Source organism: Psammomys obesus, unplaced genomic scaffold (genome assembly GCF_907164565.1).
Source record: "Psammomys obesus unplaced genomic scaffold, mPsaObe1.curated_primary_1811, whole genome shotgun sequence".
Taxonomy (NCBI): domain Eukaryota; kingdom Metazoa; phylum Chordata; class Mammalia; order Rodentia; family Muridae; genus Psammomys; species Psammomys obesus.
The window spans coordinates 23872722-23891496 of record NW_026585797.1 but is presented as its reverse complement, the minus strand read 5'-3'; the positions used below and the strand labels follow the sequence as shown (position 1 = coordinate 23891496).

Below are 18775 nucleotides of genomic sequence, written 5' to 3'. Positions count from 1 at the left end.
GCTTCCTATGCTGATAGGGTTCTAAAGACTTCCTGAGGCCCCGCAGGTCCCTTCCCCCATTACATTTCCTATCCATTTGTGAGATGAGTCATTTGTAGCATCTCGAGGGACCCTCCAGTCCTCGCCGCGCCTCTGCTGATGCCTTCCTGATAAGAAACAAGCGGAACTCTCGCTAAGGGAACAGCAAAACGAAACTCTGGACTTGGCCCAAGCGCTTCTCGATGTCACCACGATGGATTTCAGGGAAAGCTCCTCTTCCTGGTCCTGAACGTCTAGCTTCCTCCCGCAGTTCTCTCGGTGGCCCTCAGAGACAGGAGGTGACAAGATACGCCAGGCACCGGGCGTGCGAGAGAGGGACCGGGGAGGGAGAGCATCCTCACCGCCGCCCAGGGCAGCCGGGACAGCGCGCAGCTTGCGCAGAGAGAGCGCCGCCGCGCGCGCTCGCGGGGGGCGGGGGGCGTGGCTTCCGCCGGCGCGGTCCCGCCCCCGAGCGCCGGGCAGGTCACGTGACGGCCGCGCTCGTCCCCGCCGAAGCGGAGGAGAAAAGCCTGCGAGGCGGCTGCGGCGGTGGCCGGGAGGTGAGCGCCGGGGGGGAACCGGTGTGGCGAGCGCGGGTGTCCGCGGGCTGCGGGCCTCCGCGGGCGGCTCTGCGGCTTCGCGGGCTGCGGGGCGGGGCTCGGAGGCGGCGGCGGGTCGGGGGCCGGTAGGACGCGGACGCCCTTGGCCAGCGCGGCCCGGACGGGCGCGCGGAGGGAGGCCGAGCTGGCGCAGCCCGGACCGTGACGGGCGCGGCCCCGGCCATTACTGCGCAGGCCGGCCTGCGGGCAGCGCTGCCCGGCTCGGCCGGGCCTCGGTCGGCCCCGGGCTGCACTCTCGTCTGCCGCCTGCCCTGCTGCCGCCGCTGCTGCAGCAGCCACTGCTGCTGCTGCTGAGCCTCTGGGTCGTGCCCAGCGTCCCGAGCTGTCCCCTCTTCCTTGCGCTGGCGGAAGCGGCCGAGTGTTCTTGTTTTGATGGCTACCAGAACCCGAAACCACCGGGAGGTGTCGGAATACGCTTCGGGCCTCCCAACCCCGGTGCATCTTGAGAGCCCAGGCTGACGCTTTGTTCTGGTTGCTGGGTGCCGAGTCCTCTCCCTTGCCCTGCACCCCATCCGAGAGTGCACGGGATTCCCATTGTTGTCGCTGTCTTGTTTGCCTGGACGTTTTTATTTTAGAGAAAGAGGGCTGTATCACATTGTGAGGATGTGGAAATGGAACCGTCCTCTGGTTAGGTAAGGTGTTCGGGCTGTAAGTTGTTAGCATACGCATTCTGACAACTACATTTTGTCTTTTCTCTGGGTACTCTTTAAGCACTTCTCAAGTTTTCAACATTTTGTTTTCTTTTTACAACGCCGAAATACTAGAGAACTTAGGGAAGAAGAATACCAAGAGGAGGTAGAAAAGGCTTTGTTCTTTGATTGACATTTCAGGTGCCAGGGTGTGTTTCCCCCCCCTCCCGTGTGTGTGTGTGTGTGTGTGTGTGTGTGTGTGTGTGTGTGTGTATTTTGTTTTGCAAACTGGATGTGCACTTGGAAATTGGGTTTTGAAAGCTGTATGTTATCATCGAATTTGAATACATAGAACATTTCAGTAAATGATCTGTGACTTTTTAAAGGACATGGCATTTTGAAAACAAATGAAGAAAATGACCCACACAGAACAGCAGTTACTACGTGTAAAGTGTCTGGGTGCCATGAAAACATGAAAATAGGTCAAGTAAATCTCTTTTTTAGAGAGAAAACTAGAGTGACTGCCATGCTAATGGAGTTTTGGATGTGTTTACTTGGGCCTCGGATGTCATCGAGTTGAACACTTGCGTTTATTGATGTGTCAAATGGGCCTGTTTAATGTGGGCCGACAGAAAACCGTGCTACTTAAACATTTGAAGGTTTCTGTTTCACACTAGCCAAGACTTGAATAGAGCTGTAATCGTGGTGAAGCGACCCAAATAACTGGTCATTAGATAAGAGGAATGCAAAAATAAATAATATATATTTTTTTCTTTTAGGAGACATGTCAAATGGTAAAGTCACTTTTGAACTGTCGGTTTTGTCTTTGTTTTGTTTCTTCAAGAATCTAAGATGATTTCTTGACTTGGAAGAAGAAAATAATAGGAAGAATGTTTTCATATTCATCTGTTTTCTGGTTTGTAGGCATTCATACAGGAGGAGTACTGTATGGAAGAGTACTGTATAAATAATAAGTAAATAAATCTTTAAAAATAAAAGACATTTTAGACATTTTCTGTTAGCATGTATGAGTTTGAAGGATTTAACACATTTTTCTGGCAGTGTTAGAGATGGAAGGTAGTGAGTCTTCAAACCTCTTGCCTTCTTGATAACAGAGCCTGAATTTGTGAAACTGCTGACTGGGTTAGAAACAGTCTTTTTGGGTTTAGAAACTATGTTTATATTAGCCTACAGCCTCCTTTGCTTTGTACACTTTCATTTACGACTCTAGTTAGTTAATACAAAGCCTGTGGTTAAAGGTCTGTTAATTAAAATGTTTAGAATTGCATAGAATTACAGAAGAATGAACTAACAGAAGCATCTGAATGACTTGACCAAGGTCACAGGTCTTAATTAATGAGAGGACTTTCTTATTTACAGAATGGTTGCTGGCCAGGAAATATGGTGTTTGTTGAATTAGATGTGTCTCTTGACATTTATTGAAATAAATACAAAGCCCATTTGTAGAGAAGGAATTGAAAGGTTTACACTTAGTATGAAAACTGTGATGGCAGTAAATAGAGTCATATGATGATGCTTGTTTTTAAGAACAGTGATACAGGAGACAAAAAGATCCCTCAAAAATATGGGACCCCTATTACTGAGGAGTTTTAATAGGATACTTGTTTCCAAGTTTGTCTTAGGCTTTTTTTTTAAAGCCTATGTGGTGAAGTACAAACTTGATACATTGTGACAATTAAGTACCTGTCTGTCCAATTTGGTAATCTTTCTTAGGAAGTTTTTAGATGTGTGCATAAAATCCCACCTGACCTCTACTTTCTTTGCTTGTGCTTATAATAAATACATATGTAAATAAAATATATATACCTTGTAAGGTTTGAAGTAGACCCCCTATCCTTGGCATGTTTTCTATACAATACTGTTTTGTATATTTTGATTAAAAAATAAATTATTTAATTAAATTTTAACTTTAAATAGGAAAAACAGAAAATTTTCAAGTCTATGTAATTTGATATTTATATTTTTATTTGCATTGTGGTTATATGTTCCTCGTTTTCTTTGCTTCACCCTTTTTTTTTAAAGCCAATATTTTACTAAATTCTGTTATCTGGGGACAGTGAACTTTTAAAATGTTTAACTGGCTTAAAAAATGGAATTACTAGTAATCCTAATACGTGAGGAATTAACAGTGGAGTCCAGTGATTATATTTTGAATTTCTTTAGTGGTTATAATTTTTAAGTAACATCATTTGACTTTATTTTTCAGTTTGTTTTTTAATTTAGTTGAGTTAATGGATAAAGATCTGAATTCATTGCTAATCTATAAACCTATTTCTATAAATTTATTCTGTCATATTTCTTCACAATTGCTGAGGGGCAAAGAACCTTGTTTCTCTTCTGTTTTCATGTTACTTTTTAAATTTGTATTTGAGTTTTGTGTACAATTTAAAAATCATCATGGGAGGAATTATTTATATTTGAATCATCTATGTTTTGAAACTATCTAGCACTAGTTTGAAATCATCACCCCCCCCTTTTAAAAAATTTTTTATTAAAATGAAATTACCTTTCTGACTTTAAAAACATCTTGTTTGAATATAAGTTTTGTGTGTATGTATGTGTGTGTGTGTGTCTTCATAGGACTCTTCTGAGTGTTCCGTGGCATGTATACTCTGGGTTTTTTTGTTTGTTTGTTTGCTTACTTTTGTTTTTTGTTGTTGTTTTTTACCTTTTGACATTATAATTTGCAAGGCTGTAGTTAATGGGTCAGTTTGGCAGCCTCACCTAAATCTGTCAACTTTGACCACAACAGAATGTATACACAGTTTTTTGTTTGTTTTAAAATCTGTGTGCAGCGAAACTATCATACGGGGTTTAGTTTTTCTGTTCACTGATTATTTTAACAGTTTGTTAGCCTTATTTTTTTAAAGGAGCCATGTTAATACCTGAGACACTATGGATCCGCGTTGGTGGGCATAAGAGAGGCTCGCCGAGCTCAGCAGCTCTGAGTCGTGGGGAATATAAAGTAGATGTGGATTTCAGAACACATACACATACAAGTCCATTGAGGATTTTCTGTTGGATACATAATGAAATGGTAATTCTGATACATTGAGTTATATAAAGTATATTTAAAAAATTAACCTGTCTCTTTTTATTAGCCTTAATGTAACTAGTAGAAAATTTAAAATTAGGTATTGGCTTGTTACAAGCCCCTTTTAGATAATGTTAGCTTTTTCTAAAAGTTTTTTTGTTTCTTTGTGATGAGCTTTTCCTTTCTTCCCTCCTTTTTTTTTTATTTTTTTTTATTTTTTTGAGTGTGACAGGGTGTGTGTGTTTTGAGATAAAGCCTCAGGAGCTCAAGCTGGCCTGGAACTCCTGGCTCTCTTCCTGCATTTGCCTCTCCTGTGCTAGGACAGCCTTTTTTTTTTTTTTTTTTTATCAAAAGACGTACTGTACTTAAATTTGGATCCTATCTCAAAGCATCAGTAGCGTCTTGACCTCCGAGCCATATGCCTTCAGAGCTTGATGTCCTTCTTTGTGAATGGTATAGTCTCAGTTCCTAGGCTGTTTTGAGGATGCAGCGACAGAACTGATTACCAGTGATGCATCCCTGACCTCAGCGGTCACATACGTACCAGGAGACGTGAGTCTAGTCTGGGCTTTAGATAGTCATTGCCCAGGAACCAACCCTCTGGGAGTGCTGATGCTGCTCCTCGGGGACCTAGGTTTCTGTGAGCACTTTAGTTCACTTTCCTTCCCCAAAATTTTACTATTCATTTTGTCTCAACTTTGAAAATTCTATCTGTGAGATTTAAAAAAGCGGGGTGGGGAAAGTCACCGTAACCTGCAGTGTTTTAGGAAGTTTATGTACTGTGCACTCACCGAGATACTGTGTGAATCCTGTGTACTTCTGGAAAGTTATTCCCATTTAGCTCGAGTCATATTTGTTGATGGGATGCTTTGACAGAGCCAGCAACTTTTGAAAATGAACGCATAATTGAAAGTAAGACAATTTTAAGAATGCACTGAATAAATAATGGTGGTATTTGAATTTATCTTATTGTCAAAGATCATTGGAGGAAGAAAAAATCAGTAACTTAAAATTGGTGGAAAGAATTTCTAAGAGTCCTATCTTATTATTTAGGGCAGAATAAATACGAAAAAAGAGTGTAAAAGGCAAAGTAAAAGTATTTTAGCCATGTTTTTAAAAGAGCTCACATTAGCTCGTGAGAAATTGTCCTGGGATGTTCTTCGTGGTCTCTTAGGAATAAACTCTTAAGTAGATAGGTGAGGTGAGGTGAGTGTGTTCTAAGGGACAGGTAGGATTGGGGTGAGAAAGTGGTCTTACCGTAGTAGATGCTCTGCTGTTGTTTACTGAGTGCCTAGTAAAAGCTGCCGCCACTTAGCTGTCCAAACACAGGAGTTCTTAAAGACTCATATGGGTTATTTTGAAACTTACCTGCTTCAGTTTACTTTGATCTTTTAAGTACAAACCAGTTGTAGAGATAAAATAGTTATAAATATGATGGGTAAGTGAATAGGCAGAACAGTTGTGCTTTATTAAAGAGAAAGAATATGTAAATAAATGCATGAAAAAGTAAAGACTTAGAAATAGGAACCTAATTTTTTTCTTTGTATTTCATTGGGAGGTAAAAGGCACCTTTTCTACTTCTAAACAATGATCTAGGATTTTTATAAGAAATGTACGAACAAAGTTTACCATTCAATCATCTGTGTGCCTGGTGTAAGTGGTTAAGATGATTGATTCAGTTGTAAACCACCTGTAAGAGAAGGATAGACAGCAGATATCCAGCAAGGTTTTTGTGCGCGCGCGCACACACACACACACACACACACACACACACACACGAACATGGTTGAAGTGTAAAGTGGCTTCTGAGTCATAGTCCAATAGCATGAGGAGTGAGGTGCAGAATGTCTGTATCCTTGATTTTCCAGACCTAAACTCCGTCTCTCAGGAGGCAGTATATAGATTACTGTCTCCTCTGGCGATTCTTAACTTTATTACATACCTTTATCAAGAAAAGGCTGTTTGCTGTTTGGCTGTCTATATTCTTGAGGTTTTAATCTACATTCTGGAGACTCCTTAACTAGTCATTAGCCAGGTGACTTCTTTGCCTTTCAAAAGATAGAAAGCTGGTAGATTCTAGAGCTATAGCTGTGGTGCTCAGTTATGTTGTAGGTTTTCTAAAGGATTCCTTATCTTTGTGTATTTGGTAGTTTCCAGAAGAGTACCTTCTCAGATGAAACTCAGGTGTTTTATGGAAGGCTGGTTGCTAAGGATAAATAAGAGAGAGTTATTTATTTAGGGTTCAGAGACCTAAAGCCTTTGTTTCCCTGAGGAGTTTGTCTTTATTGTATAGACTGGAAGACTAAAATTTGACTACTAGTATAGGGGGATCATGGTCCATATTTTCCAGATGTATCACTCAGAGGTATAGTGAACAAATTTAAGGCTGGTTCCATAATAGTATGTAGACATAGATTCCCAGAATGTTCAGAATAAAAGACGACAGAATTTGGTGGGATGTAGTGCCGGAGAAAGTGATCATTAAGTGGCTAAGACATGGAACCAGGAATGGCACATTGTAAGCTTCAGCAGAGAGAATTGTTTATGTGTACCACAGGATGGGGTTGCTAAACAAGGGTTCTGTTAGGGAAGAACTTTCAGACGATTCTAGATTGGGCAGGAAAGGAAATGACATCAGGAACTGTATAAAGGAAGGAAGATGGGGAAGTGGCCAGAGGTGACCATAACAGAAGAGCAGGTGTGGGAATGAGAGATGATTTGGAAGGAACAACTTTTGGGGTCCAGGAATGGGACTGTGACTTCTGATTTTAGAAGACAATGCCAAGTGGTACTTTTTATTGCTGAGAGGAAGTAAAGTTACTTGCATTTAGGAATTCAAAAGTTGAAAATAAAGGACGGTTATATTTTTAGACTCATTTCATCAGTATCTCTAGCCTAGAATCTACAGTGGGAGGGCCCTAAAACGCATGTTTCTTTCTTTTTTTATATATGATTTTATTTATTTAATCACTTTACAGCCTGATCAAATTCCCCTCCTTCCTCTCCTCTCAGTCCCACCTTCATGCCTTCCTCTCCTCCATTCCCCTCTCTCCTTCTCAGAGAACGGGAGGCATATTTATTTCTAAGTTACCTACTTGTTTCTAATGAATGTATATTGGAGCATTATTTAAGGACATCGAAGAAGCTGGGCTGTTCATTCTCAGGATATATAATGTTTGTGGGCTGTCAGGACATAGCATGAAGAGGATGATATGTAGCACGGCCAGTGGCGGAGTCTCAGAGTAAGCCATGCTGGAACAGAAAATGTTCCCTCTGACCTGCAGATGGGGAGCAGATGGTGCTGTGTGAAAATGGGCAGTGTCTGTTTTGAGTAGGCTGTGGGAGGGATGTGCAGTGGAAATCCTGTGATATCTCTGAACTTTTCAGCACCATGAAGGCAGAATGTAAAAGCTGGTAGGAAGAGTAGAATGCTCTTTAAAGCCAGAGCAAACTGAAGCAGATATCTTAGAAACAGTTTCGTTAGTTACTGAGAAAATTCTTTGGCCTTGAAACAAATTCTTTGTTTTCTTAAACATGTGGTGAGGTAAGGTGGTATCTGTTCAGAGACCACGTGCTACATTTACCTGTAGCCATCAGAATCTTAGATAGGTTAGCAAGATAGATGCCAACTCTGAGAGGCTTATGGAACTGAAGACAGGATCCAAGTTCTCTCCCTCTCTTGGCTTTCCTGACTGTGCAGTTGGTAACTTCATTAGTGACGATGAGAATGTCTGAAGTAAATTTTGCATGGATGATGTATCTTGAAGTGGGCACACCACTGGAAGGAGTACTGTGTGAGAACAACCAGAGGCTTGATGATGGTTTGGGCCTCCCGGGACAACCAGCTGGATAAAAAGTTGGCAGAAAGGGTGTAAAAAATATGTTTTTGCATATAAATAGGAGAACCCTTTGCTTAATGTGCTTATAGCACCAGTGTAGGAAGGCAGTGATGCTAACTCATTCAATATTAACAATGGGCTATTGATATTTTGTTGCCACTTTGACAGGTTCATACAGAACTTATTTTACTCAAAAATATTTATTGTAGAATGTGAGAAATATGACATAATCTTGAACTATTTGTAAATGTACAACTCTACATAGCTAATTTTATTCACAATATATATATAGTTATCCTTACTGTATATTTCTAGAAACATTTCATATTCCACAGAAAACATGTACTTTGTCGCAGGTGCTCCCCATTCTCCCTTCTTTCTTGTCTGTGGTATCCCTTAAGTTGGTCTTTATGAAATTCCCTATTCTTACACATTAACTACAGTATTTCTCCTTTTCTGCCTGGCTTATTTCACTTGAGCAACATGTTTTCAGGTTGCATCCATATCAGACAAACTTCATTCTTCTTTTGTTCTGAGTAGTGTGCTCTTAAATGCCATGTTTCCTTTAGCCTTCATCTGAAAAGAAACACTTAGTTTCATCCATCCCGACTTAAAACTGTCATGTGACTGTCTGTGTGAGTCCTGGTTTTCTTTTGGACCGAGCAGTGGGATCGTGTGCTGTGCAGTAATTACTGAACCCCCACGGGTTCAGTAATAGGCGGCGGCATATTAACTTGTACCAACAGTCATCAAAGCTCTGCTTCTTCTGCCTCCTTATGCACACGAATTTCTACAGTCTCCTGGTAGACATGTGTTGTGGCTCTGAGTTACACTTTCCTAGTGACTGTCAGCACTTGGGACATTGCCATGTGCTCATTGGTCACCTTCTTCTGAAAATAATTTCTCAGGCCTGTTGCTTATAATGTTTGTCTTTCAATGTTTGTCTCTTTGGGTTTCTATATGTATTAAGATAAGGTCTATTTATATGTTCCTTTTGTTCACTGTGCTATTGGTGTTTTGTGTTCCAGTGCTTGAAGAGTTTACCTTCTGTTGGCTTCCAATATTTTAAGGATTTGATTATGATAATTTGGTCATTGATCCACTTTAGGTTAATTTTTATATGTTGTGTTTAATGTGACTTGGTTGTATATGTAAATACAGTTGTCTCAACATTTATTGAGGAAATACTCTTTCCCCATTGAATGGGCTTGAATGACTTTTCCAATGATCATTTTGCCATACAATGTTTATTCCTTCATTTGGTGAAAAGATTTATTTACAAATTTTTACATGTATGTGCCTGTATAAGTGTGTGAGAATCACATACATGTAACAGCCTGTGGAGGTCAAAAGAGGGCATCAGATTGCATGTAGCTGACATAGATGGTTTGGAGCTGCTTCGTGGGTGCAAAGTCTCAAAACCTGGATCCTCTGCAAGAACAGTAAATACTCCTAACTACTGAGCCATCTCTTCAAGCCCATTTCTGGACTCTTTATTTTATTTTATTGATATATTTATCTATGCATAATTCCATACCATATCTTATTATTCCAGATTTGTAGTAAGTAAAGACATTGGGAGGTGGCAGTACTGAACATCTTTCTTATATTTTTAAGATTCTTTTAGCTAATTTTATATGAATTTAAGGATCAGCTTTTCTGTTTATGCAAAAAGGCTGACAAGATTTTAGTAGGAATAATATTCAATCTGTAGATCACTCTGAGGAGCATTTGTCTTCTCTTGTTTTTCTGTTTATGAACACTGGTTACCTTTTTCAGCCCTATTTTATTTACTTTAGTAATATTTTTTATCATTTTTCAGACAAGTCTTGCTTAAGTCAAATCAAAACTAATCTATTACTTTCAATGTTGCTGTAAATGGATTTTTTTCTTTGATTTCTACTTTGTTGACTGCTATTATATTGGAAGACACTATTGCTGTTTTGTTTTTGGTTGGTGTGTGTATTTGTGTGTACAACTTACAATCTAAAACTTTGCTGGACTTGGTTATTCAACTTCTCCATATAGAGAAAATATTTTTTTTTCCCTATCAGTACAAGTGAAATTCTCTGCTATTTTGTGTTGCTTTATTGCTTTCAGTCTATTTTCTCTGCTAGACTTTCCACTGTATCAATAGCAGTGGTGAAAGAAAGTATTGTTGTTCCTTGTCTTCACTTTAATTTTAAAATAAAATTTGCCTGTATATTTTGTTAAAAGCTCATACTTAATGACTAATTCATTGATTTTGGTTTGTAGAGGCATGGCTGTTGATACTGTTTCTCTTTTGCAGCACAGAGAATGAAACAGCAGTGGAAGAAAAAAATCCTCCAAGTTGGCTGACAATCAGTAAAGAAGATGTTTTCTTTTCATGATCAGTGCCTCTGGGATCTGTGATAGAAATGTGAGTATAGAGTCTAGTGCCATGGCTTTCCTAAAGCTCAAATTGAGTGAGTGGGATAATACTTGTGTTTAGTTTTAATTATGCAAAATGAAATTTTATTGACTTCTCAATGCTTTATAGAGTTAGCAGTCCTATGCACACTACATGATTATGATCAAGATTTCCAATCGTTTTCACATAGGGAAACTGGTAGTGAAGGCTAAAAGGTTGGAGGCCTCATTTTCCATCTTCATTTTGCATAGTAATTTACTTAAATAACCAAGGTAAGACATTTCAGCTTTTATTAAAATGAGAAAGATATCTGGATTTTCAAAATAATTACTAAAAATTTGTTTCATGAAATTTAAGGATTTTTTCATACAATACCAGATTTAGAATTAGTACATAATTTTTTATTCATATCAATTCACTCTGATTTTTATTTTTATTAGTTGTGTTTTCCTGTCATTTAGGTTTTATGTCATAAGCCTTCAAGTGTTTGACCTTGAACCTGCTCATATTAAAGTTCCTTATACTTTAATGAAATATTTCCACAATGAACACCATAATTCTAGATCGTGGGAAATGAAACCTTGTTGACTTTTAGTCTTGATCATTACAGTGTTCAGATTCCTTGCCCAGAGGGACTCTTGCAGATACGATTTCAGTCTCTAAGTTTGACCCAGAAACTAGGTTATTGCCTCCATTTTCAGCGTGATAACTCCACTAAAAGTATGACCATACCATTCTAAGTCAGTGTTGAGACTTGATAAGAGAAAAATGATACATAAGTCACTTTCTTTAAAATTAGAGATGGTGAATCTTGTGTGATTGTGTGCCCACCCCCACCCTACACCCACACCCACTGCACGCCACTGGGGATCACATTCAGGGCCTTGGCCTTGTGCTTGCTAGGCCAACTCCCTACCATTGAGACAGACTCTCCCATCCCTGTGTGTCTGTGGTGTTGGAGGGGGATCAATCTTGTCACCAGGGAGCTCACTGTAGCTTGAGTAAATCAGATGGGACAGATGTCATCAATTAAATGGTAGTACAGGTGCCATATTGAGATAAGATGCTTTGGGGAAGAGAAGAAGAAGAAATTAGTATCATGAAGAAATTAGTATCATAAAGGACTGAAAGTAAAGAGAACAAGAAAGGAGATGCCAAGCATCAAGATGCTTAGAGCACCAAAAATGGATACTGTATACAAGAGTGGATGAAAGAGCTGGCAGAGTTAAAGGAGTGAAATACACCAGGTGCCTGGTGTGTTTTTCTTGGGTTATTAAATTTAATCATTAAATATAAGAGTAGTCTGTTTTAGTGTTGAAGGAACAGAATTAAAGAAATTGTCATTTTTCTGGAAAAGTGTTTACCAGATTTCTCTAAGAATAATCCCTTGGGGCGTTTATTTAAAAACACAGACTACTGAATCCAAATCCAGACCCCTGGGTTCAGAAATAGCACACTAGCTAATTCCGATCTATAGGCAAATTTAGGAAGTGCTAACAAAGAAACATGTTGTAACTAAGATTTTAACTATTTTAGTGCAAAGGCTGCATCACTGATCGTGAAATTCTGTGCTTAGGAATATTGGATTATGTATTATTACATACTGGATTATGTATACAGTAGGAAACTATTAAAGGTTGAGAGATGACAAATAAGCATGACTGGGCTGAGGAGAAGCCAGGGAGAAAGAAGACTGAAGTCTATTGGAAGGTTAGTATTTTTTGCAAGGAGTAGCTACAGGTCTGGAATTAAGTCACAGGTTTTGGAATGAAGAGGCAGACTTTAAGGCAGTTGTGGCCAGGGGTTAGATGAGAACTAAAGATGGTGATTTATCCAAGGTGGAGATCAAAGAAAACAGCATTTAGGGAGCAGGTTAGTTTGTTTTTAGTCATGGTCAATTTCAGATGGCTAGAGAGTACTGAGGTAGAAGTTTGGAATACTGAATTAGAAGTACAGGTCTGAGGTGGAACTAGAAGTGAGGTTCGAGGAATCACATAAGTCCGTACATGTGAGATGCTCGGAATACTGACCAAGCATATAATGTATACAACAAGGAATCCCTGCAGAGTGTTAAAGGAGTACTGATATTGAAGGGGTACTAAAGGGAAAGAAATTAAAGAGATTAATTGAAAATGTGCATTAGAAAAATAATGGGTTCAAGTATAGTAAGGCTAAAGGAAGCCATTAAATTACTTTTGAGATGCTAGTCAGAGTTCTTAAGGACTTAGAGTGAGTGTGGTACAAAAATTAAAGGGCTAGGTTTTGCAAACAGCTGGCAGAACCCCACCCTGAACCAGAAACAATGTCCTTAAGGCAGAGTACAAGTCCAGCTGTGTTTTGTGGATGATTCTTTGGCTTGTGTAAGTGGTAAGTGATAACAGGAGTCAGAGTGTTTTATAACTAAGAGGGTTAAAGAAATTTTATAACTCTCTTTGGGGCAACAGGAAATAAAAGGTGTCTGGCTGAGTTCCAGGGAACCAGCTTGATGCTCCCTGACAGTCAGAGCAGCAAAGCAGTGTGTGGAGCTGCACAGCATAGCTAAGGAGTTTCTGCTTTACCTTGCTTTGGCAAACATCTCTCCTCTTGTCTTTTGTGGGGGATGTCAGCTTCCTGTCTTCTGAGCATTTTTTAGATCCCTTACAAGCTGTTTATAATTTTAAGTATTGGGTAACCCAAGGTTTTGTGCCTATTTTTCTTGCTCTTGCTACTCATTTAATTTGGGTGTTGGTCACCCACCCATTTTCATGTCCTTAAGAACCATGTATTTGTTGACTGCTCATAACTAAATGATTTTGTATGTGGATCAGTTTTAACCTTTTTAAATAAGATTTCATCACATTCTTAAAAGATTATGACCTAAAATCTATCTAAGAGCCATTAGCATTGAGAGTAAATGTGTCAGTTCTATAAGATAGAATAAGGACAAGTTTTTGCACACTTCTTACCAAGTACATGTTACCCATTTAAGATGAATGTGTCCCCTTTCCACTGGTGACCATTTCCTCCTTTATGCTCCCAGTTGTGTGTTGTGCTCAGCTCATAAAGTGTTTGCTGTGCAAATATAAGGACCATAGTTTGGATCCTTGGCACCAACATAAATACAGGGTGGGTAGAACAGCTTGTAATTTCAGCACTTGGAAGACAGAGAACATCCCCAGAGCAAGCTGGCTAGCCAGACTAGTCATAATGGAGAGCTGTGGTCCCATTGAGAGACACAGCCTCAATGAAAAAGGTAGAGGGCAATTGAGAATGACTTCTGAAGTCAGCCTTGGGTCTCCATGTGCACAAGACCACACTTATGATCCCACATGTGCCTTCATTCATGTATACCCCTACACCAACACCCACACACAAATACACACATACAGGGGTGGGGAGAAGAAATTTTTATTAGAATTACTTTCTTTGATTTAAATGTCAAGAAATGAAGGTTTTTGAGACCCTAACAAAAGGTGTACATAGTCAACTCATTTGTGTTGGGCAAGGATAGATGGTATTGATGATTGAGGGGTTAACAAGCATATGCTTATACCTGTAAATTCTGTTGTTTCAAAAAAGCATGACAAAGTAGTTTGAAGTTCCAGCAGTGAGAAACATGTTAAGCTGTGTTTGCTTGATTATTTCAATTGAGGTAGAAAGAAGTTACACTTCCTTGATTTCTGTAACATGAAGTTGCAGGTAAAGGGGCTTATTGGGTAATGTCACTAACGGTTCAAAAATAATGCATACATTAAGCATTTCTGTGATTATTCTCCATAGGTACTGTGTTGTGTCCTTTCCTTTGAGTACAATCTAATTACAGATTAGTATAATTTTGAACATGTGTCTTTTGAGAAACCAGTGTTATAGGAAAAGGTAAAATAATAGGATGTAAGATTGAATGGGTTGTGATGAAAGTCAAAGGATATTTCTTTCTGAATTTTGAAAGTATAAACACTTTTATTGGCTACCCCTTTTACAGCCAGTGGACCTAGTCTGGAGTGATTCTGGATGAAAAGCAAAGGTCCTTACAATAGTTGAGTTTGAAATGGTTGGTCTGTGTTTAGCATAGCTGAAAGGAGCCACAGAGGTGAAGGAGAAGAAAAAAATCGAGAATTAACGAGTAGAGAGGCTGTCACTCATTTAAATAGCAGCTGAGTCATGATTTTTTAATCTCTGGGACTGTCACCTTCATTCTTACTCTTCAGTCTTTGTTCCTATCTCTAGTCGGCTCTGTTTTGTTGTTTTTGTTTTGTTTTGTTTTGTCTTTCCTTTTCATCTGTGGTTTCCTGTCTGTGGAATACCAAGACATGTTTCTTTAGCATAGTAACAGTTTTGATGATTTGTTTTCTGGCTGACATTTTAGCTCAATCTCCTATTATTCATTGTTTACTTGATTTGGGACCTTATGTTTGTACTTGCCTGAAATCCACCATCCAGCTCCCCACCTGCTCATCTCAAACTTTGTAACTTATGTCCGTTCATTTCTGCTCATTGCTTTTAGTATGGTAACACATTTTCACTACTCTTGTTTGTGATTTTCTAGTTGCATATACACCCTATTTGTTATTAAATTGTAACACTGTTAATGTTAGTGTAGGTTCTTAATAAGGCAGGAAGTTCAAGTGTCCAGGTTGAAGGTAGGCCTCATCAGTTAAGTTTGCTTGCTGTTGAGACCAGAGTTCAGTTCCCCGCAGTCACTTCTGGCAGCTCACAGCCACCTGAAACTGCTACACCAGGTGATCAGCAGCCTTCGACTGGCCTCTCTGCAGGCGCCCACAAACGTGTGCATGTCTGTCTACATAAATTAAAGTGCCAAACTTTTTTTATCAGTGTTAAATTCACTACATCCAAGTTGGCAAAACCTTCCTCTCTTCACAGCAAAATTTATATATTTCTCTCATGATTATATGGAACTTTCAGAGAACTTTAGAAACTGATTTTTTTAAATTTTTACCTGAACTTGTACTTTCCAGGGAAGGAAATTTAAGCTACCAGTTTACCTGAATGACTAAAGCATGTAGTTAATACAGGAAATTGAAACGTGGGTTTTTAGATTTCTTGTTTAGTACTGGTTCACTGTGTCTTATACTACATGTGATACTTTGCTGTGGGTGCTTGCACCTTCCATTTTTTGGCTCTTTGTTGTGCTTTCTCAGCACTGATCATAAGTGCACTGACAGAACCTTCTCATATTGACAAGATATGTATAAGTATTTTGCATTGAAAAAGTTTTGATCTAGATATTTGAGCTTAATTAAAATAAAATGAAAATTAAATTTGTTTTACAGTTATGGTGCATTCATGGTTATGCTTTAAAAAATGTCTTTTGTTTTAGCAAACAGTTGCAAAATCTTATGTGAAAATACATAGACCACACTGTAGGTAATACACAGGATGACTGGATGCCTGAGTAGAGAGGATTTTGATAGGAGATGAAGATGGTGTGAGAAGTGGCAGCCAGACCATTCATAGCATCCGTAGAGATTTTGGGAGGGGAAGTGTGGCTGAATTAAACACCACATGCAGTCATTTAATAATTGATGTTTGACGGCTTGAGAAAGGTCGAATGGGTACTACATGGTTTGAGCCTATAGCAGATGATATTAATATGACTTATTGATGTTTTGAATGCAGTAAGGCAGAAAGGCAGTTTAGGAGCTAAATTTCTGACTTGAATAAGCAGGGTTGCTATTAAGTGAAGGCTGCAAATTGGTGTTGTCTGGAGTTATAATTTGAAGAATCTAGCTGTTTTCCATAATCTCTTCATACTGATTCTGAGCAGATTTCCTGCTTTTAAATGTTTGCATTTAATTCTGTCTTAAATTCTGTGGCCGGATAGAAATAGCATTTAAGATATGCTATGTATGTATGCTTTGATTAATTTTTGCTTTTTTTTTTTTGCTTAGTAACTATACTTTTCATTGGTTCCTGCATTAAGATACAACTACAGATGAAAAGAGGGTTTTATATATACAATTTTTCCAGTTTACTTTCACGTTCCTTCCCTTCTTTCTTTTTTTGTGAATAGGGTATTATGTAGTCCAGGCTGGCATTGAATTTGCTGGTTTCTCTTCACTTTGTTTGTCTTCCTTGTATAGCATATGGTTTGCAAGGACAGGTGATTACTAAGTATTTTTTGAGCTAGTGAATTAAATATTTAGAAAAGTCTAAACCTGACTTCAATTTCCTTTTTCTTCTCATTTTCTTAGGATGGCTGGCTGTGGTGAAATTGACCACTCAATAAATATGCTTCCTACAAATAAGAAGGCGAATGAGTCCTGTTCTAATACTGCACCTTCTCTGACAGTTCCTGAGTGTGCCATTTGTCTACAAACGTGTGTTCATCCAGTCAGTCTACCCTGTAAGCATGTGTTCTGTTATCTGTGTGTAAAGGGCGCTTCATGGCTTGGGAAACGATGTGCTCTTTGTCGACAAGAGATCCCTGAGGATTTTCTTGACAAGCCAACCTTGTTGTCACCAGAAGAACTTAAGGCTGCAAGTCGAGGAAATGGTGACTATGCCTGGTATTACGAAGGAAGAAACGGGTGGTGGCAGTATGATGAGCGCACCAGTCGGGAGCTGGAAGATGCGTTTTCCAAAGGTAAAAAGAGCACGGAAATGTTGATTGCTGGATTTCTCTATGTTGCTGATCTTGAAAATATGGTTCAGTATAGGAGAAATGAACACGGACGCCGCAGGAAGATTAAGCGAGATATAATAGATATACCAAAGAAGGGAGTAGCTGGACTTAGGCTGGACTGTGACACTAGTACTGTAAATATAGCCAGAGAGAGCTCTGCCGATGGTGCGGACAGTGTATCAGCACAGACTGGAGCTTCTGTTCAGCTTCCGGTGCCATCTTCTACAAGGCCCCTTACATCAGTTGATGGTCAGTTAACCAGCCCTGTAACACCATCCCCTGATGCAGGCACTTCTCTGGAAGACTCTTTTGCTCATTTACAACTCAGTGCAGACAGCATAGCTGAAAGGAGCCACAGAGGTGAAGGCGAAGAAGATCGAGAATCACCGTCTTCTGGCAGAATACCGGATACCTCTGTGGAAGAGACCCAATCTGATGCCAGTAGTGAGAGTGAGGATGCCGCCGTGGTTGTTGCACAGCACCCCTTGCCCCAGCAGAGACTTTTGGTTTCCAGTACAAACCAGACAGTAGCTGAACAATCAGACCGATCAGGAACTGACCGATCAGTAGCAGGGGGTGGGACCATTAGTGTCAATGTCAGATCCCGAAGACCGGATGGACAGTGCACAGTGACAGAAGTTTAAACAAATGTCTTCAGCGTCACACTCAAGGGTGAAACGGATACCTGTAAATTTCTGCCCACATAACAGTATACTCATCCTTAGTAGTGCACTGCGGGAGTTGGGGTGGGAAGGGATATGGGAAGGACAGACCTGAAATTAAAATGTCTAACATGTCTCCGCTGAAATTTATTTAATGTGAGGAGTTGGGGTGTTGATAGTTGAGAGCTGTTCAGTCAGTAAGAACAAACACTTTTCTTGACATCTGTTTACTTTATAGTGTATTTTTTTTTAACTCTTTAGTTCTTTTGGCCAGTGTGTACCTGTGCATTAACAGTCCTCATCTGACTCTTGCACTACTTTATTTTTCTGCATGGATTGGTATAAATCATTACTAAAATTTGGCACCTGTGAGATAGTTGATATCACTATGAACAGGAAGCTTACTATGAGAACTAGACGACTAACACCTCCTTTATGGTTGGTCTTACCGAGCTAGGAATGTAAAGCTGCAGCTGATATGTTGTTTCAGAATCTGTAACACTTCATGGCGTTCCTTTCCATAAGATTTGCTGTCCTGTCCTTGTACTTTGAGGTTTCGCTTAGTCTGCATTTTTCTTTTTGATTAAGAAAACTTTATAATTTAATAAATACTAGAGTTTATCAAAAAGGATTTGTTTCTTTTTTGAGTCTGGAAAAAGGATGAAGGTACTTTGGTTTTTGGCTATAGGGCTTTTTAAAAGGTGTGGATTGAATTGATTGTGTTCTGTTCAAATTGTCCCTTACCAGAGTCTGATTTCTTTAGAAGAGAGTATGCAATGAGAACCTATCTATGGGCATTGTGCTTGGAATAAACATGTTTTGAAAGATTTTATGAAAAAGATCCAAAGGCCAGGAGATTTCAATTTCTCAAGCAGCTAATACCATTATTTCCATTTCCTTTACCAATCTCTATCAGTGGTATTACTAACTATCTGGGC

The 18775-nt window shown here is 39.4% G+C and overlaps 1 protein-coding gene across 2 annotated transcripts; it reads left to right on the top strand.

Annotated features, from left to right (window-relative positions):
• Positions 1-498: 498 nt before the first annotated feature.
• Rnf146 (ring finger protein 146) lies at positions 499-18465 on the top strand. Of its 2 annotated transcripts, none has more exons than XM_055599325.1 (3): positions 499-578; positions 10452-10562; positions 16745-18465. In XM_055599325.1, coding segments are annotated over exons 2-3 (1077 nt in total). In that variant the 5' UTR covers positions 499-578; positions 10452-10560; the 3' UTR covers positions 17820-18465. The 2 variants fall into 2 exon arrangements, with proteins under 2 accessions (XP_055455300.1, XP_055455301.1); XM_055599326.1 differs by lacking the exon at positions 499-578 and adding an exon at positions 613-1270.
• Positions 18466-18775: the final 310 nt, after the last annotated feature.